The following is a 23,043-nucleotide window of genomic DNA, read 5'->3' on the forward strand; positions in this document are numbered from 1 at the left end:
TATTGCAATTATATCATATAAAAGCAGAGTAATTATACAGGAAATTTAACTCTCCATTGAAGATAGCTCTTTCTATGCGATTTTTCCTATTTTCTTGTATATTTAATGTTGGTTCAAATTGCAAGTATTTTGTTCAAGGTGATTAGAAATAAATTTTTTAAAAATTGAAGGTCTTTTTCATTTGAAGGTCTAAGGGTCTTTTTCATTTCTCTTTTTAGTACTATTCTGTTTTCTATTGGCACTGTTGGCAGTCAGGTCAGTTGGCAGTCCTGATTTAAAAGTTAACTTTTTGACATGTCAATTTCTAGAAGTAGTTCAAATTTTAAAATAATTGCATGTAATTTCATAAGATAGTTTTTCAATTCAGAATTTAAGGCAGAGCAATGAATTTTGTCAAATTGACAAGAATTGCCCAAACACTTACTATAAGAGGATGTACTGTACGTAGATATAGTTACAAACTTTCGCAAAATACTCCTATAACCTCTTACAATAACTCCTCAAGTCGATTAAGAATAAGTTTTCGAAAAGAGACGGTAAAATCTAGTTTATTCCAACGAAAGTTGTTAATTCCTAGAGAAACAGTAGCTTTTAGACACTTTGCCACAAAAACTCCTGATGGCCCTGAAGATGGGGCACCAGCAGCTGAAGAAAACTTCAATCCCCAACTTCCAGCCACTGTAGCAGTTCCAGAAGTCTGGCCGCATGTTCCTGTTATTGCCATTAGCAAAAATATAGGTAACAATACCAGAAACTAATCTTTTTCTTAATGTTCCATCTCCTATCGAAGGTTGGATATCAACATGGCAGTTCTTATTTTACTTACAGCAACTAATAGTTGGTTAGAGCTGAGACTAAACCATTCCCTTAGATTTCATAACCAGGAGGATTCGTCCTCTGCCTACATCTCTTTTACTTTTTATTTTGCCCTCTATAATAAAACAGCAGATTATAACAAGGACTTCTTACTACATGACCAAAATATTCAAGCTTCCATCTCTTAATTGTTTGTATAATTTCTTCCCTCTTATTAACCCTATCATGGACTTCAATATTGCTAATCTTCTCTATCTATGATATTCATAGCATTCCTCGATAACACCAGGGCTCGCAAGCTTCCAAATTCTTAATCTCTATATCGATCGCTTAGTGTGAAAACCTCGTATCTCATTAAATTACAATTTTACAGGAGAGGCAAAAAACTGATTTTCTGCATAATATAACCTAAAAACAAAAATTACGTTACGTATTTTTAATTCGAGCACATTGAGAAAAATATCAGATATTGGCACAGAGCTAAAAGTGTTAAATGTTGCTATTAAATTGGAAATACAAATATTAACTATGAAAAACACGTAAATATCCTTGCAGTATATAGAGCCTTTGCCCAAGTAACTATGATAACCTCGTATATCTTGATATACGTGTTTTTCTTCTTAAATGAGGTTGTGTTTATTATTATTTACGAGGTTTTCATTTTTCATAGCTTATTGCACACCTCATTTGGAAAACTATAACAATCTAAACCTTCCGAATATTGGTTAGCAAACCTAGATGTTCTGGACATGAAGGAGTTGCGTCCATGGTTAGTGCAATGGGGTGTAATGTAAAAAGGTTGATTTAGCCTCGTTTGTCTACTGGGAACACGGAGGCTAATTTTCTGCAATAGTTGAGGACCAAAATTATTGGAGTGTAGTATATTATAAAACATTGTGAGATCCTTATGCATGCGTCGGATTTGGAGAGAGGTTATGTTGAGTGACTTTTCTATATTAGAATAGTTAATTTCATCAATCCTCTGGTTTTGTTTAAATGCAACAAATCCTAAGAACTGGTGCTGAACTCTCTCAATGGGTGTTATAGTGTGGAGACCAAACACATGAACAGTGATCTAGGTGAGGTCTCACAAGTGAACAATACAATACTTTTAGGGATGGGATAAGTATTTAGAAAGTCTTTTGCAAAACGTTTGATAAACCCTAAAAGTTGAAGTGATTTTGAGACAATAGATGAGATATGGGGGATGTGGGATAAGCTGGAATCGAGCACAACAACTAGGTCTTTTATCTGAGATACAGAGTCTAAAGGACAATCCTTAATAGTATAGATATGATTTGTAGGAGTTTTATTTCGACCAAAAACCATTAAGTGACACTTTTTAACATTAAGTTCCATTCCGTTGCTATCACACCAATACCAATAGCTCAACCGATCCAAGTTAGATTGTAATTTTTGATAGTCACCATCTTTCTCGATTTTCAAATAATACTTTTAAATCGTCAGTAAACATTAGGAAAAAATCAAAGTGGAAACAAGAGGCAATATCATTAACATAGATATTGAATAGAAGGGGTCCAAGATGTGACCCTTGTGTTGTGGCACTCTTGATGGTACCGTAATTTCAAACGATTGAAAACCCTGAACATGTACTTTTTGTATTCTTTCAGATAGGTAGGATAACAACCATTCTAAAAGATCACCCTGGATACTCAGACCTCTCAACTTATTGATTAAAATCTTGTGATTTACCCGGTCAGACGCCTTTGTAAAGTCTGTGTATACAGCATGAACCTGGAAGCCACCTTCAAGAGATTCCACAAGGAAGTCGGTAAATGTCAATAAATTAAGTTCAGTGGAGCGGCTAGAGAGAAATCCAAATTGCTGGTCGATGAAACAGCATTTTAAACTTGCTGACAAATAGTCACAAACAAGACTCTCAAAGACTTTGGGAATACAACTCAGAATGCTAATCGGACGATAATTGTTCACTTGAGACTTATCTCCAGAATAGAGTATTGGGGCAATAAAGCTAGTTTTCCAGTAGGCTGGGAACACCCCGGTCTTTAATGGCAGGTTAAAAATGTGAAAAAGAGGTCTAGAAAGTAAAAAGCTTAAGTGTTTAAGAAAAGAAGGTGGAAGACCATCTAGACCTGGCCCCTTGTTGCTATCCAAAATGGAAAGTTTTTCATATATAGATGAAATAGAAATGCCATTAACTGATGGCTTATGATGACTGATGATTACATATAACTGATGGTATATTAGGTTTGCTATTTTTATTACTAACAAATTTCCAAAAATTTGTTCCTAGATATCTGTAATTATCTACCCTTTCTAGAAACTAATAGTGAACATATTTTCTTCTGCTTTTATTTTAGTATTTCCAAGGTTTATCAAGCTAATTGAACTAACAAATCCACAACTTATTAAGCTCTTAAGACGAAAAGTTAAGTTAAACCAACCGTATTGTGGTATTTTCCTTAAAAAACGAGAAGACAATGATTCAGAGGTAGTCAGTAATATCAGTGATGTTTACGATGTAGGAGTTTTTGCTCAAATTCATGAAATGCAAGACTTAGGAGATCGTTTAAGACTGGTTGTGATGGCACATAGGCGAATTAAGATAACTGGTCAGATTTTTGAAAACGAAGAGCAAAAAGGTAAGCATTTTTTTATAATTTACCAAGAATTGCAAGTTTCATTAATATTTGTCCAACAATTTCTATACAACTACTCATTAATACACATTTGATGTACTGTTATAGCAATGATAATAGTTTAAGTAAGTAATATACCCATTTTAGAGGAAACCGAAAGTGAAAAACCCAGAAGGAAATTACGCAACAATAGAGTAGTAAAACCCCCAATAGAATCTACTAAAACTAAAGAGCAAACTGAAAGTAAAGACCCAAAAGCTACCCCCAGTGCCAGTGCGAAACCTCTAATTGAAGGCTTACTGATGGCTGAAGTAGAAAACGTAGTTCACAACAAGTTCCGCCAAACAGAAGAAGTGAAAGCTCTCACCCAGGAAGTTATCAAAACTATTAGAGATATTATAAGTTTAAATCCGTTGTATAGAGATAGCTTGCAGCAAATGATGCACCAAGGCCAAAGAGTTGTAGATAACCCTGTATATTTAAGCGATTTGGGGGCTGCGCTAACTGCAGCAGAGAGCAAAGAACTGCAGGAAGTGTTGGAAGAAATGGATGTAAGTACTATTATTTAGAACTTGCTGTATTAAGCATAGAGATTACAAAACACATTTTACAGACATTTTCAAAAGCACATTGTATTCTTCTTAATAATATTCAATTTATATTTAATATGTTTTGGAATTAGTCTCATTAAAATTATTCTAATTGCAGATTCCCAAACGACTGATGTTATCACTGTCCCTACTGAAGAAAGAGTATGAACTGTCAAAATTACAGCAAAAAATTGGAAGAGAAGTGGAAGAAAAAGTTAAAAAGCATCATAGAAAATACATTTTACAGGAGCAGCTCAAGGTAATATTCAACATAATTTGGTATCTGTTATTTAGATCTAACTATAACTTCCTTTCCAGGCTTCTGAAGCTTCTAATTTTGTTTTAATCTGCCTATTATCTCGTTTAACTCATAGAAATCAGTGTATTTCTATGTTGCTTCATTATTATCATCTTCGTTTCCTTTTTTTAACGTTCAGTTATTTTTATAATGCTCAAAATATTAATTGTAATCTATTTTTTTACTTCATTAGGTAATAAAAAAGGAATTAGGATTAGAAAAAGATGATAAAGATGCCATTGGTGAGAAATTTCGGGAGAGGATTAAAGATAAAGTGTTACCCTCAGCCGTTTCAGCAGTTATAGATGAAGAATTAACGAAATTAAACTTTTTAGAAAGCCATAGCTCTGAGTTTAAGTAAGTATTTGCTATATTTGTTGCATCTTTGCTATAATTGTCATTTTGCCATTGAAATAAGACATTTTATTACAAATGTCATCATCATTATGATTATTAAATGGCTCGACCATCAATCCATTGTGGATCTTGGCCTGCTTTCAAAGAAGTCGCCACCCCTGTCGATTCCTGGCAACTTTCCTCCATCTTCTGACCCCTAGCTAGAATCTTTAGGTCTTCTTCCACATCATCAATCCATCTTCCTCATGGTCGTCCTCTACTTCTTGTGCCCTCTGGTTTTGAAACCGTTAATTTCTTAGTGTATTTGTGATCTGGCATCCTAGCAATGTATCCAGCCCATCTAAGTCTCTGCACTTCAACGAATTTCACAATATCTGGATCGTTGTATAACTGATAATGTTGTATCTTCGACGCCATAGCTCTTAGACAAGGAAAGAGAGAGGACGAGTAATCCTATGACCAAAAGTGAAGCCAAACCGTCACCAGAGATTTTGATCATCGACGTATCTTTGGGGTATTGTTATGCATTCAGTATTTAAAATGAAAACATAAAATGTATTTAAAATGAAGAATTTGTGTACGGTAAATGTTTTATTAAGTTGCTCATATTACGTACATATGTTTCAATACATACATATGTTTTTATTACGAATTTTAGATGAGGATTTACTTTATTTTTTATGAAATTTTAACCTTCAACGAACATCCACCACTGGCAACCCATTATATTTGACGTGACCGCCATGTTTTTGGTGACAAACAAACCAAAAACTGGCTTCACTTTTTTAACGTGTGTATTAAATGAGTGTTACCCGTCCTCTCTCTTTCCTTGTCTAAGCCATAGCCCATTTCATTTACGGTCCCAAAAATATTTCTAAGAATTTTGCTCTCAAAAATATCAAGAAGTCTTTCATCATTTTGAGATAAGGTCTTAAAACCGGTCTTATTAAAGTCTTGTATATATTGAGCTTTACTGCACGTTTTATATTTTTATTTTTTAAATGTTTATGGAGACCGTGAACAGTTCTGTTTGTTATTGCTATGCTATGCGTCTTTTTATTTCATCGCTTTTCGTGTTTATTGAGTTTACTAGCGATCCAAGATATGTGAATTCCTTGACTTGCTCAAAGGTGTGATTGTTAATTTGAATTATCTGTTGGATATTTCGGGAGTTTTTAAAACCAACATATATTAATTTGGTTTTTTCCTCGTTTACCACAAGTCCTAATTCACTTGCCGCATCCGCAAGCCTTATAAAACACTGCACCGTTATAGCTATATCCTCAGCGAATGCGAGAATTTGCGTAGATCTATTAAAAATAGTTTCATTCATTCTAATATTTAATTTACTGATTGCCTTTTTCTAAGGCAATATTAAAGAGGAGACACGCGTGTCCCCCTGTCTTAGACCATTATTAACCCCGGCGCAAATTGAACCTAAGCGAGTCACAACCTGCGCCGGCGGGACGGGTGACATGTGCAGTTATTTTTCTAGCGCAACGCATATTGATCACAACAAGACCCAACCGTTGGCTGTCTCTGCAACGAATAGAGGGACGGGCAAAATCAGTGCGTACGTGTAACGGTTACTTTTAATACCGGGTCTCAGTGGTAGCGTGTGGTAGATACTGAGTACAAATACTAATTACAAAATACTGATGTATCTGTATCTGATGTGTTTCATAGATTATAACAATGCCTTTGATAAAGTGCGGCATGATCATCTAATCAGACTCCTGGCAGAAAAGAATTTAGATAAACGAGATATCCAACTAATAGCAAATATGTACTATAATCAGAAAGCAGTAGTGAGAGTAGAGAATAATACCACTGAAGAAATTGAAATAAAGCGAGGTGTGAGACAAGGGTGTATACTATCACCAACCCTGTTTAATCTCTATTCCGAAGACGTAATGAATAGAACACTCTCTGAGCAATCCATAGGTATTAAAATAAATGGTGTTAGATTAAACAATCTGAGATTTGCCGACGATACCGTTCTGATCGCAGAAACACTTGAAGAGCTACAGACATTGGTGAATAAGATAGCAGACTGCAGTGAAGAATATGGACTATCTTTGAACATAAAGAAAACTAAATTTATGGTAATATCGAAATCAACACGAAATATATCCATTGTATATGATACCAGCCACAAGGATTACATGAGGACGAAACTTAAAGACGAAGTATGGGAGAAAATCGGAAAGTAACTTAATACGAATGGTAAGTACAATTTACTGTGATAAATAAATATTAGTACAATATAATCAAAACCCAACACCGCTTTGTCATTAAAATTCTAATAACTTTATTAGGTACCTACTCGTAGACAAAATAAACGGCGATAACAGATATGCCTTTACAAGAACACATTATTAAAAAAAAAGGTTACTTAAAACGAATAGGCCCGGATCTCGCGTAACAAAAAAGGTTGATTAATAGCAAGCTGAAAATTTGTTAATAGCGTAACGGTGTCTAGTCGGACAAACTTTAATGTATGGGAACACGAACAGGGGTAGTTTTAATTGTGGAACAAGTTAAAGATATTGAATGTCAGACTACAAAAACTTCCCATGTATTTTATCGGACAGAACTTCCAATTGATTTCTTACCCTTTCATTAACCTTTTAACTGCCAACGTTCCCATTTTGGGAACACCTATTAAAACATTTTTTTTTTGATTGTTTATGCAATTATTTTTGTAAATCGCACTATATAATGTTTTGTAAAGGTAAGGGGCTTGCTAGTTTATCAAAAAAATTTACTTAGATTTGGGTTCATTTTCTTAAAAAAAAAGTAAAAAGCACAAAAATTCAATTTTTTGATTCGTTTTACGGTTTTTGCCATCAAGTCAGCAAAAATTATTCTATTGCTATTATTTTTTCAAGTAAGGTAGCCAATTGACTACCTTAGTAAATAGTTTATACTGCGCTTGAATTCTTTCATTACTTTTTGAAAAAAATTGTCGGAATTAGCCATGTCCCAAAATGGGAACGTTGGCATCATTGAGTACCTAATATACCCTAATAAATTATAATGTCGTTTCTGTTAGCTCGTAAATTTTCAAGGGCAATAACGATTAGTGCAATCGCCTTTCAAGTGATAATAGGAATTTAGGAATAACAAACAGTCGATAGAGCTGTTCAAGAAGAACACATGTGTACGGGATGCTTTGGAAGATGTGGAAACCTCATTATCCTCTAACATTGATGTTGTAATACTTCCTCCCATTTCAGGAGACCGAGATATTGATAGTGACGAGGACACTCTTGAGGACCAGATTTTGGACGTGGTTGACATGCCAATAGAGGTTCCTGGAGAGGTAGAAATTCATTATGGTGATGCCGAATCAGATGACGAAGAAGAATCAGATGACGAAGAAGAATCAGTTGGAAGTCAAGCATCACAAAAAAGGAGGAAATCTGAAAAAGTGGCAATCCAGCAAGAAGCCCAAGATCCACCTAAAGTAAGAGCCGAGCATATGGGTAAAACGGAGTTTGAAATATTCTCTTTGTTTTTTACTCCAGAAATTATTAGTTTTATACGTAATCAAAGCGAAACTTACGCTCGAAGGGATCAAAATTTTCAAAATTTTACAGTTTCTGATGAAGATATTCGTCAGTTTATTGGCTTGCTCCTGATTAGCGGATATCATCATCTACTCGACGAAAATGACTACTGGTCAACGGCGGATGACATGCAGGCTCCAAACCTTGCAAAAACAATGAGCCGTGAAAAATTCAGAAAAATAAAAAGATATCTTCACGTTTGTGATAACTCTAATTTAGCTCACTCAAAAGTAGCTAAAGTTTGACCACTTTTCGAAAAATTAATATTCAGCAGTTTGGAGTTTTTCATAAACATGTAAGCATTGATGAATCAATGGTTCCATATCATGGCCATCACTCAGCTAAAATTATGTTAGAAATTCTGCAAAATAAGAAAAGCCATGTTGTATATTTCGATAATTTTTTTACCAGCTACTCCCTTCTGAAATCTTTACCAGAAAACGGTATACGGGCTTGTGGTACAGTTCGAGAAAATAGGATCAACAAATGTTCTTTAGTTTCATCCTCAACCATCAAAAAACAAGATCGAGGGACCTATGATTACAAATCAGATAGCGATGTAAGCAAGCTTTCTAGTAACCCCTGTTCAAAATTCCACCAGAAGAGTGAAGTCTGAACATAAAAGATGTAACTCAACCAAATTTGATAAGACAATATAACATTGGAATGGGTGGGGTTGACCTTTTTGAACGTTTAGCTGCTTCTTATCGTCCCCGACTTGGATCAAAAAAATGGTGGTGGAACTTGATTGCTCATGGATTGAATTTGGCGGTTGTGGCAGCTTTTCGCTTTTTTCAACATAAGAATGCAAATATAACACACCTTGAGTTTCGCAGAAACGTTGCTCTAGCCCTTGTAAAAGCAGGTTCAGGTCAAAGAAAAAGAAAAGGCGGTCCATCTGCCCCTGTTCTAAGCGACATAAAATTTGACGGGATGAATCACATTCCCGAAGGCACTAACCAAGGGCGTTGTGTTGTGTACTATAAAAATACTAGACTTTTTTCAAACAGTTAAGTATTTTATTTTTAGAAAATACATAATACCTTACATGCCAACGTTCCCAAAATGGGAACAACATGATAAAGACAAAATACAGCAGCAATATTTTGTTTTACTTCAAAATCTATTAAAATATGTCAAAATCAATAGACCTTTTACATATTATCTGTTTATTCCAAATATTTCGTATAGCCGCCATTAAAAGGTTAAACTCTCATGCTAAAATTAGACTGCTATTTATCACCTGTCATTTGACATGTTCTCTTGTCGGATTTATTAAAATGCCCAGTTGGTGATAAATACCAGTCTGATTTTTGCATGAGAGTTTAATGAAAGGGTAACAAATCAATTGGAAGTTCTGTCCGACGAAATACATGGGACGTTTTCGTAGTATGACGTTCCAAATTTTTAACCTGTTCCACAATTAAAACTTCCCCTGTTTCAGTGTTACCGTACATCAAAGTTTGTCTGACGAGACACCGTTAAGCTATTAACAAATTTTCAGTTTGCTATTAATCAACTTTTTGTTCGTACGCGGGATCCAGGCCTAGAAATACAATGTCACAAATGATGGCGTAATCCCTTTTCTATAGGTATAAAATTTTTGTAAATATCATTCATTTCTTAAATCTACACAACATTATCATTAAAAATGATTCATTATTAAAAACCGTTAAGCATATCTGTGAATATCGCATTACCCTTAAATAAAATGTGTCATCATACCGGGCTTGTTCATGCTTAAAAATAAAATATGTAGACGAGATATAAATATATATAATAGGTAAGCAGTTTTTGCAACGACAATCCAATCACAATCAGTGTTGTTTATAATAATAGTAATTCCGAATGAGTTCTATTAGCTTTTCTGCGTCCATCTCGAAAACAAAACCACAACTGAGAATTGAGTCACGCATCCCACGACACCAGAAAATTGTGTTCCGATGACAAACGTTTGCATGCTAGACCTGGCACTGTATTCACTGATATTAGAATGCGCAGAACTCTCTACGCAACTCGCCGGTGCCAGGTTGTGTTCGCTTAGGATCAATTTGCGCCGGGGCTTAATGTCAAAGAATGTAGAGTTTTCTCCTTGAATTCTAACGCACGAGCTTACGTTTTGCGTTGTTAGTTGGGTCTTTTAACATTGTCCTAGACTGCTTTGAAGTCGACGAAGAGATGGTAGGTGTCTATGTTATATTCTAGTGACTTTTCTAGAATTTTTATTAAATGTACATGTGGTATATTTTAGTGTAACACGAAATTACTTAGATTGGTTGACTTCACTGCCTTGGGGAGTACACAGCGAGGAAAACTTGAATCTGAAAAGAGCTTCTGAGATTCTAGATCAAGACCATTACGGAATGGAAGATATTAAAAGGCGTATTTTAGAATTTATAGCAGTAAGTCAACTTAAAGGTAGCACACAAGGAAAAATATTGTGTTTCCACGGACCTCCTGGTGTTGGAAAAACTAGTATAGGTAAATGACTATTAGAAATACTTTTCTAGTTTATAATCAAATTCCAGTCTTGTTATTATCATTTATATTATTATTTTTCAGCTCGTTCCATCGCCAGAGCCTTAAATAGGGAGTATTTTAGATTTTCTGTTGGTGGTATGACTGATGTGGCTGAAATTAAAGGGCACAGAAGGACTTACGTGGGTGCCATGCCAGGAAAAGTGATACAGTGCCTTAAAAAGACCCGTACCGAAAATCCTTTAGTACTTATTGATGAAGTTGACAAAATAGGAAAGTAAGTTTTGATGCAACTTTTAATTTCGACTCCTTTTATCATTTAAATTATCATTTGATGTTTTTTAGCGGATTACATTAAATATTTCGCATTTTTGATCGATTTAATTATAATTTGTTTGTTTTTAGTAGATTTAGGGCCGGTTGTTCGAACGCTAATCAACAATGATCACTATCAAATATTTAATTACTGTCACCAACTGTCAATGTCAACTTTGTTTGGGTTGCTGAAAACATAATATGAAATTACTAAATCAATTATGTTAATAATTGTTATGTTAATTGATTAACTAATCTCATAATTTTAATCAATTATGTCTTCAGCAACCCAATAAAAGTTGACATTGACAGTTTTGGTGACAGTAATTAAATATTTGATAGTGATCATTGTTGATTAGCGTTCGAACAACCGGCCATAAATTATAAATTCTTAATTTTTGAGTGATTTAAATTTACAGGATGGACGCGTTTTGTAATTTTCAGCAATTTACAATTTTTCCATTGTTTAGACATTTAAATTATAATTTGAGTTTTTCAACGATTTAAATTGAAAATTACGCTTTTATCGCCTGTATAACTAAAAGGTTTACATTTTTGAGAGATTTCAGTTATTATAATTTGAGTTATTTAGCGGATTAAATTGCAATTTTTGACAACTTGAGTTATTTAAGTTTTAAGTTATGCTTTTTCCCCGATGTAAATTATAAGTTGTGCATTTTTGAGTGATTTAAGTTATAATAAGCATATTTTTAACGATTTTTTTTTGCACAATATTGACAATAAAAATTATAAGATTCGTATTTTTAAACAGGATAAATTAAAATTTGCATGTTTCAGGAATTTAGATCTTAAATTAAGTTGTTATCGCCAATTTAAATTATAAGTTGTTATTTTTAGGTAATTTAAATTGTAATTTGAGTTTTTTAGTTTATTAAACTATAAATTTCACATTCTTGAGCAACTTAAATTACAATACACACGTTTTTACTGATTTTTAAACATTGTTGATTATATGATTTATAAGGTTGGTATTTTCAGACGGTATAAATTATAATTTACGTGTTTTCAGTAACTTAAATTTAAAGTAACGCTTTTTTTCTTGATATAAATTATAAATTTTGCATTTTTGAGTGATTTAAATTATAATTTAAAATTTTAGAGGATTAAATTGCAAATTTTGTATTTTTGAGTAATTTAAATTATAATTTAAGTTTTTTTTAGCTATTTAAATGGTAAATTTCCCGTTTTATAGTGATTTGAATTAAAATTTTAAATATAAGATGCATTTTTTCGATTATTAAAAAGATTTGAATTTTATTTTAAACATTTTATGGTTCAAAGTTTTTTCCTTTTTCGAATGTAAAAGTAAAAATTTCGCATTTTTGAGTGATTTAACTTATAATTTTGCTTTATTAGCGATTTAAATTTTATGTCGAACCTTTTTAGTGATTACAATTATAAGTTACTCCGTCTGGGGCGATGTTAATTCTAAACTGTGCGTTTTGAAGTGATTTAAATCATAATTTGAATGTTTTTAGCGTTTTGCATTATAATTTAAGCCTCTTAAGAGATGGATCGCTTCCGTTTTTTACTGATTTACTTATAAATTTCGCAGTTTCCAGCGATTTATATTAAAAGTGTGCATCTGGATAGCTTAAATGATAAAAATTAGTGATTTAATTGTTTATTTTTCATTTTAGGGGTTATTCGGGCGACCCAAGTTCAGCACTGTTAGAACTGCTCGATCCGGAACAAAACGCGAATTTCCTGGACCATTACTTGGACGTCCCCGTCGATCTGTCAAAAGTATTATTTATTTGTACGGCCAATATAGTGGAAACGATTCCAGAGCCGCTTAGAGACAGAATGGAAATGATCGACATGTCCGGATACGTAGCAGAGGAAAAACTAGCCATAGCCAAACAATATTTACTGCCTCAAGCGATGAGAGATAGCGGACTTAAAGACGAGACCATCAAAGTTGAAGACGACGCACTTACTTCGCTAATCAAAAGTTATTGTCGAGAAAGCGGCGTCAGAAATTTACAGAAACATATTGAAAAGGTAAATTTTGTCAAGTGTCAAATTGTCCAATTTATTCGACTGATCTGACACTATGGGATTTTTTTTAATTTTTCGTTATTTATATCAATTTTAGGTCGTGAGGAAAGTAGCGTATAAAGTTGTAAAAGATGAATCGAATTTTGTGAAAGTCGATCAAACGAATCTTCAAGAATTCGTTGGAAAACCAGTATTTACCCAGGATAGAATGTACCCAGTAACCCCTCCTGGTGTCGTAATGGGCTTAGCCTGGACAGCAATGGGTAAGTGAATATTTAAGAAGCATTTCTTCAGTAATTCTTAGCCTTTTATGTGATCACTGGACAATTTTTAACCAATGAGATCATTCTAATGTTTTAGGAGGCTCCACTTTGTATATAGAAACAACGACAAGGAAACAGTCTAACGAAAAAGATACGGACGGTACATTAGAACTAACTGGACACTTAGGAGATGTTATGAAAGAGTCTGCGAAGATAGCGATGACAGTAGCCCGCAATTTTCTATTAAAGAACGATCCTAGCAACCAATTTTTACAAAAAAAGTAAGTAAAAGGTTAATATATTGACACACTATAGGTTTGTTCCAACACGACCGAGAACCGTCACGAAACGGTAACGCTTCTGCGCAGTAAACAAAATCCGTTCCAACAGAAATATGATCGTCATCGGATCGTCCTTCCCACTGTTCCAACAAGAATTGTGATCTTTCGGTGACGGTTTCGTGATGATCATTTCAGTAATCGGGCAAATGCATAATGTGCTGGTTGGACTGACTTGCGCACTAGGATTTAATTCTTTAAAGTTTTTGAGCCTTTGATCGACTAAAAGCACACAATCTGTCACCAACAAAAATGACAAATATATGATTACCGTCATGGGACGATAATTGGGCGATACAATTACGAACATGCGCACAACAAACGGTACAAGTAGTTTCGTGACGGTTTCTGGACCGTCCAAAAGTTCATGTTGGAACAAACCTAACGTTGAGTCCCTTATGACAGTTGACACATGACGTTGAATGGCTTATGAAAGTTGACACATGACGTTGAATGACTTACGACAGTTAACACATGACTTGCAAGTTGACAAATGAGGTCATGTATGTCATATTAGCAGTTCTTTGGTTAAATATGGACTGTTTAAGGTGTTTAAGTATTTTTTATTTGTTATAGCCATCTACATTTACACGTTCCTGAAGGTGCTACGCCGAAGGATGGCCCCAGTGCAGGATGTACGATAGTTACGGCGTTGTTGTCGCTAGCCAAAGATCAGTCCGTTAGGCAAGATGTTGCGATGACGGGCGAGATATCCCTGATGGGAAAAGTTTTGCCTGTCGGCGGTATCAAGGAAAAAACGATAGCTGTAAGTGGTTTTCAATTTCTTTTATAGTGATAATCCAAACTAACGTTGACGATTACTTGTTTTGTAAAATCTATAAAGCTGTAATTTATTAGAAATTTAAAAAATCCCTTACTTTTAAATTCTCGGAAAATTTGATATTTTTTAACTCTGGCAACAGCGCTGTGCCAGTTGCTATCAGCTTTGTTCGTAAGGTTCGTGCTGACAGTCCATAGCTTTGATCGCGCTGTACGTCCTGGGTATACCCAGAGGGAGAACGCCTGCGCATTACAAAATCGAGCGTTCGCGGAGTTCAAATCTTTCCCTCTGAACACCCTCCGGATTTTTAATTCGGTGTTCGCGCAGTACAGAAAAAAGATCCTGAACGTGTTCGGGATACGCTCTCGACGTTCGAGGATCTTGTTTCGGATTTTAAGTTCGCACAGGCGCACAAAATATTTGGGAAGAATTTCTTGACATTCTGTTCTTACTCCTTCCGATTCTTAACCTAAAATATTGTTTTGTTAAACAACTTGTAGATGTGGATTCTGGTTTTTAAAGTTTTAAAATTATGTAAAGAAGTGTTGTATCATTTAAATATTCTTCAAACAAATTTTAATATTTTTTATATTAAAGCTTTTTTAGTTGTGTTTGTCAATGTTTTCCATTAGTATGTTTATAAATAAGTAGGTACCTTTTCTAGTATTATTTTCATTCGATATTCGATAATTATCTATTACGGTAGTATGTATTACAATAAATTGTACTCTGTTTTTACTTAATTTCTTCTATCTAGATGAGCTTATAAGTACCTACATATTCTTGTGGTTTATTTTTCAGTTTAATTTATGAGTTAAATTATTAGTCTCTTATTGAATATAATGAAACATAAACAACACATCAAACGTATTCTGAAACTATTTCTTGTGTATTGTTATATTTCATTATTTTTGTGGTGTAATAAACCACAACACAATAGAATAAAAATATGCTTTATTGCCATGAAAATTTTTACAATTTTATCGAGAAAGCTTATAGTCAAAAAAACAAAACAGTAACAATCCAATTTACTAAAATTACATAAATCGTCAATATATTTAAATAATAATAATAATAATGAAGTTAAAACAGAAATAATCAATTGCAAAAATTTAAATAAATTGCAAATGCATAGTCTACCTAATAATTAATAAAAAAGGTTTAAAAATTAAAAAGTTAAGCTGCTGCATATGACACCTAAATATAGATAAAAAAATAATAAAAATACTACTTGTGCAAAGGGTACTATAATTTCTTAGTTATTGACTAAAAAAATCTTCTACTGAATGCCACAATGCCACAACCTATCAAATTCAATACATATAATATCAAAATTGGAAATGATTGCTTTACTAAATTATTCCTTCCTTCAGATAATGTTCAACCCCCAGTAAGTTAAAGGTAATTTTTATATCTAAATATCAAGCTGCCATTTCCAAGTGATACATAACAATCTTTTACTCTCTACAAAAATGTAAGCCGGATTTCGGCGTGGAAATACCAAATTATCGAAATAATGTGGAAATAATAAAGAAAGACGCTAATCAAATTTCTAACTTCTAAGAAAGGCATTGATGAATAGAAAGTTAATCCTTTGCCTGTTGCTTTTATTCTCTTTCTCTTTGTTGACATACAAATTTGTTGCATTTGCATTTTTTTGACATTGATTTCGAAATAAGAAAGGGACAACAATACGCTTCCTTCTCTAACCTTAATGTATGCAACCCGTCATTACATTACGAATCCGAAAATTGTTCGCGGAGCGAAAAATCCTGAGCATGTCCAGGATAAGTTTACGTTGACGCCTGCGCATTGGAAACTAATCCCGAACTTACTCTGAATACGTTCGAAATGTACTGCGCGAACACTGCTCATGACTAGTGTGACCAACTCCAATTTAGTCGAATTCGGGACAAGGCTGAAAAAAATACTTGAAATCCGGGACTTTTCAGTGAAAAACGGGTCCATTTTCCAAAAACAGAAAAAAAAACATTTATCAGCCATCATTACATCGTTGCATGCGGCATGCCTCGGACAGCTTATTCATGTGTACACCTATACATGAATTCATATTGTTTTTGAATCGTCTTTTCAGGACAATATTTAAAATACAGAAACGAAAAAAGTCCAAAGTTTGAGTTTTCGTAGAACTATAATATCACGATATAAAATGGATGCGTTTTCAATGTGGTATTAGTCTCACACTCCAGAAATTGTCAACTTTTTTCGTTTCACCAATTTCTTAGAAGAATAACGTATTACAAATTTCAAAATAGAAACTAAATTCTACTAAACTAGATTCTACTAAAACGTCGAAAATTCGGATGGCCCGGAAGCCTTGTCCGGGACACGACTTCGTAATTCGGGCTAGTTGGTCACACTACTCATGACTGATTTCTGACTGTCTCGCATGCGCAGTTCCGTTTTCAAGCGCTTAAAAACGGAACTGGGTATGCGAAACGGTCAGAAACCAGTATGGACTGTCTGCGAACAAAGCTATCGTTATTTTGCTACGATGTTGCTATGCTACATTATGCAGTAGTTTTCGCGAAATTTTATTTCGATATTCTACACAGAGAAAAATGAAATATGTCTTTTTTAGGCTAAGAGATCAGGTGTTAAGTGCATCATTCTTCCAGAGGAAAACAAAAAAGACTTTAACGATTTACCGGCGTTTATAACAGAAGGTTTAGAAGTACATTTTGTCGGTACTTTTGATCAAGTGTACGATATAGTTTTTGATAAAAGGGTGTAGTATTTTAATTCCATTGTTATTGTTAAAATATATTTGATAAAATATGAAGTATTGGTTTATATTTCTGTTTTGTATTTGTTTTTCAATAAATTTTAATAAAACATGGTTGGTTTTTATTTTTGTATTAATTTTTTAATGTTTTCAGGTAAAATAAATGACCTACTTTCATTCAGTTATTTACACGACGATCTTTCAATTTACACAATGGTTTGTTTTTAAACCAGGAGTAAACTAAAAAGACAGATTCACACCCAAGAAAGTCATTAGAAAAATCACCAAATACATCTTCTTTTTGGTTGATCAAGTCGGCTTTCGCTGGTAATCCATAAATACACTATCAAAATTAACACACCACCTTAAAAATGGGACATTTTTGATGTCTCGTATTTAAACCTGTTGTCCGATTTGAGTGATGTTTTTAGTATATCTTTATTCTTTAAGAATATCGATGTATTTAATAATATTATTGCTAAAGAGGTAAGTGTCATTGTATACCGGGTGTAACAATGATAGCGTGTTTTTTCCTCAAAGTTTGGAACACCCTGTGGAATATTCTAGCGTAAATAAAATATTGAAATTAAAACTCAACTGTAGCCTTAGGCTTTCTTAACATTTTGCTTTTCGATTCATTCGCTTATGTTGGATAATAAAAAAGTTAGGTACTTTAACAACTAGCCATGTTATTCATCAATACAGGGTATTTCTAAATAAGTACGACAAACTTTAAGGAGTAATTTTCAATGAAAAAATAATGACCGTTTGCTTTATAAACATAAACATAACAGGTATGTTGATTTTTTTTTTACAAACTAACGATTTATTTATTGCTCTAAAACCGGTTGAGATATGCAAATAAAATTTGGTAGGTTTTAACAGGTAGTTATTGCGCATTTTTTGACATACAATTAGGAATTTTACATTCACCATTGGCGTGCATACGGGATGTATATAAAATGTTTATACCCATATGCACGCCAATGGTGAATATAAAATTTTTAATTGTATGTCAAAAAATGCGCAATAACTACCTCTTAAAACCTACCAAATTTCATTTGTATATCTCAACTAGTTTTAGAGCAATAAATAAATCGTCAGTTTGTAAGAAAAAAATGCAACATCCCGTATCTCGGAAACAAAGCATTTGCGACATATAGCCTAATAAAATAAAAAAAAGTCAAAATGTAAATTCGTACAGGTTAAAACAAATTTTATATCAAAGTTTAGGTGGGTACAAAAGATATTTTCAAGAAAGTATCCAAATCATACAAGGGGATCATTGTTTAAATAATTAAAAAGGGGTCATTTTTGCAAAAAAATTACTTTTTTAACTGCTGAGGTAATTCACTTATTAATGAAGGTCTATGGGATTTTTTTCTGCAAAGTTGAAGGGTAAATATTTCAGATAAGACTTACTAATTTAAATTTGACCCCCTATTTATTTAAATAATTGTATATAAAACTTTAAAAACAAATTTGCAAAGAATTATTTTTGGCGTTTTAAATAAGCACTATAAAATATTTTATATTACAGACTAAGTTGCGCTATGTTACCAGTATTAGGCAAAAAAAATTGGTCGAAAAATATTGAATATTTTTTGAGATATTGAATTTGTTTTTTAAATGTTACTATATTTTCAATTGCAAAAACGCGGTTGTTGCCAAAGAAATATTCACCTGTTTAAGATCCCATTATTTTTATTTTTATGTATATTTTCGATAAATGTATTGATACATTCAAATTTCAATTAAACTTCCTCCTAAAATGGCATTTGAAAATTATTCAAATTTGTTTATAATTGGTTTTTTTAATAACGTCGCGGGGACTAAGTATTTTGAAATGCCGTTTCGATAATTGGGTTCCTGGGAATTTTTTACTAATTAACAAAATTTTTTTGTCGTTTCTTCTTCTTTGTTTTTCTTGGAGTTATATTACTACGGCCCCTTTTAGGGTTCAATTTTATTAAGAATGTCGAATCTCTGAGTTGTAGATTCTAGGCCTAAAAATATTAAGATTTAACTAAAATCTCATGAATAAAATGTGGCTACTTACTGAGTTACAGGGTGTTTTATTTAAAAATTGAAAAATTATTGTTACCAAGTACTTTAAAACTATTTGACGTATCCTTATCATACTTGGCAGAAAGTCTGGCTATTATACACCCTACTAAATTGTGATTAATAAACGTTTCTAGCTAGTGCCAGAGGCGTACGACAGGGGATAGTGAATGATTGGCCCTCCCCAAATCCTACGCCACTGAGTGAATTACTATTTTAGCGAAATTTTTCGATTCTCCAATACTTTATATGTAAATAACTTTATTGGTATCGATAAAGTCATCAGTTTGAGAGATATTGGAAGTTTAAAATGAATGAATGAATGAATCAAAATAAATATGCCGTTTAATTTTTAACGTCCAATATCTCGAAAACTAATTAATTAATCGTTACCAGTAAAGAGTATATTATTTACATAGAAAGTATTGGAGAATCGAACAATTTCGCTAAAATAGTAATTCCCTCAGTGGCGTAGAATTTGGGAAGGGTCAACCATTAACTATCCCCTGTCGTACGCCTCTGGTAGTAGCTAGAAACTTTTATTTATCGCAGTTTAGTAGACTGTATAGTACCCACACTTTCTGCCAAGTATGATAAGGATACGTCAAATAGTTTGAAAGTACTTGGTAAAAATAATTTTTAAATTTTTAAATAAAACATCCTGTAACTCAGTAAGTAGCCACATTTTATTTAAGTGATTTTAGTTAAATCTTAATATTCTTAGGTCTGGAATCTATAAAACTTAGAGATTCGACATTCTTAATGAAACTTAACCATAAAAGGGCCTGTACTAATATAACTCCAAGAAAAAAAAAGAAGAGGAAAAAAAAAGACAAAAAATTTGTTAATTAGTGAAAAATTCCCAGGAATGCAATGATCGAAACGGCATTTCAAAATATTTAATCTCCGCGACGTTATTAAAAAAAACAAATTATAAACAAATTTGAATAATTTTCAAATGCCATTTTAGGGGGAAGTTTAATTGAAATTTGAATGTATCAATACATTTATCGAAAACATACATAAAAATGAAAATAATAAGATTTAATATAGGTGAATATTTCTTTGGCAACAACCGCGTTTTTGCAATTGAAAATAGAGTAACATTTAATAAACAAATTCAATATCTCCAAAAATATTAAATATTTTTGGACCATTTTTTTTTATTAATACTGATAACATAGCGCAACTTGTCCTGTAAAATAGGATATTTTATAGTGCTTATTTAAAACGCTAAAAATATTTTTATGCAAATTTGTTTTTAAAGTTTTATGTATAATTATTTAAATAAATGGGGGGTCAAATTTAATTTAGTAAGTCTTATGTGAAAGATATATCCTTTAACTTTTCAGAAAACACTCCTATAGACCTTCATTAGTAATTGAATGACCTCAGCCGTTAAAAAAGTAATTTTTTTGCCAAAATGACCCCTTTTTAATTATTTAAACAATGATCCCCTAGTATGATTTGGATACTTTCTTGAAAATACCTTTTGTACCCACCTAAACTTTGATATAAAATTTGTTTCAACCTGTACGAATTTACATTTTGATTTACATGTAGTGTAATTTTATTTTACTAGACTAATATGTTTATAAAGCAACCGGTCATGATTTTTTCATGCAGAATTACCCCTTAAAGTTTGTCGCACTTATTTAGAAACTTTTTTATTATCCAACATAAGCGAATGAATCGAAAAGCAAAATGTTAAGAAAGCCTAAGGCTACAGTTGAGTTTTAATTTCAATATTTTATATACGCTAGAATATTCCACAGGGTGTTTCAAACTTTGAGGAAAAAACACACTATCATTATTACAACCGGTATACAATGACACATAAATATTTAGCAATCATATTATTACATCGATATTCTTAAAGAATAAAGCTATAATATACTAAAAAATATCACTCAAATCCAGTGGCGGCTCGTGACAATTTCAGTTAGTGGGGCCTGGACCGCATATAAATTTGACGAAATTACAATAAGAAAAACGAAGAATGAAAAACATGGATCAAAAAAATATATACAGGTACTGTACTGAACTGACCCAATAACACGCACACACACATACTCGTACAACCCCAGCTTCGAGAGATATGTTTTCCAATGGAACAGTGGGACCCACATGTCCGAAGATCAAACCGGTCACACTCCGTGATGAAGTGGTACCTATCTGACCCTCAAGCTATACTACCACCTCTCCCCATCGAAGGACATAACAAATGGGGAGGCTTGATACTGAACGTTACTTTGGATGCCCTAAGTAATGGGATATCCTCTTATTACTTTATGTGGTTAAGCCACCTGACTTTATGGATAGCTATAAAAGTTTTTCTTCATATTAATGACTTAATTGTTCGAATTACAACAATACTTAAAAACAAGAGTGTTTGACCAGTGCATACTCCCAATTCTTACATAGGCATGTCAAACATGGACCTTGACCAAAGCAAACATTGATAAAATAATCAAAACACAAAGAGCCATGGAGAGGACAATGTTAGGAGTAAAATTAACAGACACAAAGCAAAACAACTGGGTAAGAAATAAAACAAAAGTCAAAGACGCAGGACAACACAAGCCAGGCTAAAATGGAGCTTCGCAGGTCATAACGCCAGACAAACGAACAATAGGTGGAATATCACGATACAACAATGGAGACCCTGGGCAGGAAAGAGAGCAAGGGGACGACCCCAGATGAGATGGGGAGATGACATTAAAAAGATAGGAGGAACGCTCTGGAAACAGAAAAGAATGGAGGAAACCTAGGTTCAAAATTGGACGAATTAAAGGCCAAAAGAAGAACGAATGACTTAGTTTATTTATTACTTAATCTTTTATTTATTTATTACACCTAATCGTTTAATTTCATTTTTTTCCTCTATCCCTAACGTATAAAAAGGACTTTGTAATAAATAGTCTACTTTGTTCATTTTAAATTAACGTAATCACACCGAAACAGCGTATTAACTACACAGAAGGGCCACACAAAACAGGCCCCTAAACATCTTATACGGCCTGCCTAGGATTATCGATGATAACAGAAGAACATGCAATGCAATACAGCCGGTACCTACGTGACTGCAATGACTAGTCAAAGAAATAATACTGTTTGGAGCAAGGGCCAGGGTAAACGCCCTATCGAATGGTTCTATGCGGCCAGTGCAGCGCATGGTGACAATTAATAGAGAAGTACGGTGCGTGATTGTGCAATATATTTTATTTTTATATCACGAGAAAAAACGATATGCATGAACAAATAAATTATTTAATGCATATTTATATAAAATATTGTATAATAGAATCGTAACTAAAAATTTACATATTTTTTGGTGGGGCCCGGCCCCTAAGGACGCTCCGCCACTGCTACTACTACTTTTATGTTATCTTCACCAACTCAGTTGCTGTATCACCTAGACAATGCTTTCCTCACTTTAAGCTTTTTTTATAGCGTGTTCTACCTGATTTAATAATTTCTGGGCAGTCAGTACAATTTTGGTAGAATTCGATATTATTTCTTCATCTTCAACAACTCTTAGTCCCGGCGCATATTGAACCTAAGTGAGTCACAACCTGCGCCGGTGGGACGGGTGACCTGTGCAGTTATTTTTCTAGCGTGCCGCATATTAAACACAAGCTAACCCGACCGTCGGCTGTCGCAGTAACGAATAGAGACGGGCAAAATAAGTGCAAACGTGTAACGGTTACTATTGATACCGGTTCTCAGTGGTACTGAGTACAAATACTGATTACAAAATACTGATGTATCTGATCCTTGTG

General features: G+C 33.3%; 1 protein-coding gene across 1 annotated transcript; it reads left to right on the forward strand.

Moving 5' to 3' along the window:
* Window positions 1–279: 279 nt before the first annotated feature.
* On the forward strand, window positions 280–17,311 carry LOC114326101 (lon protease homolog, mitochondrial). The gene is made up of 12 exons (XM_028274326.2): window positions 280–738; window positions 3,159–3,440; window positions 3,585–3,988; window positions 4,146–4,286; window positions 4,519–4,682; window positions 10,506–10,735; window positions 10,817–11,009; window positions 12,709–13,072; window positions 13,167–13,332; window positions 13,430–13,613; window positions 14,247–14,436; window positions 17,054–17,311. Exons 1-12 carry the CDS (start codon window positions 384–386, stop codon window positions 17,204–17,206), a joined length of 2,826 nt encoding a protein of 941 aa, XP_028130127.1. The 5' UTR covers window positions 280–383; the 3' UTR covers window positions 17,207–17,311.
* Window positions 17,312–23,043: the final 5,732 nt, after the last annotated feature.

This window comes from Diabrotica virgifera, chromosome 9, assembly GCF_917563875.1.
Source record: "Diabrotica virgifera virgifera chromosome 9, PGI_DIABVI_V3a".
In the NCBI taxonomy this organism is placed as follows: domain Eukaryota; kingdom Metazoa; phylum Arthropoda; class Insecta; order Coleoptera; family Chrysomelidae; genus Diabrotica; species Diabrotica virgifera.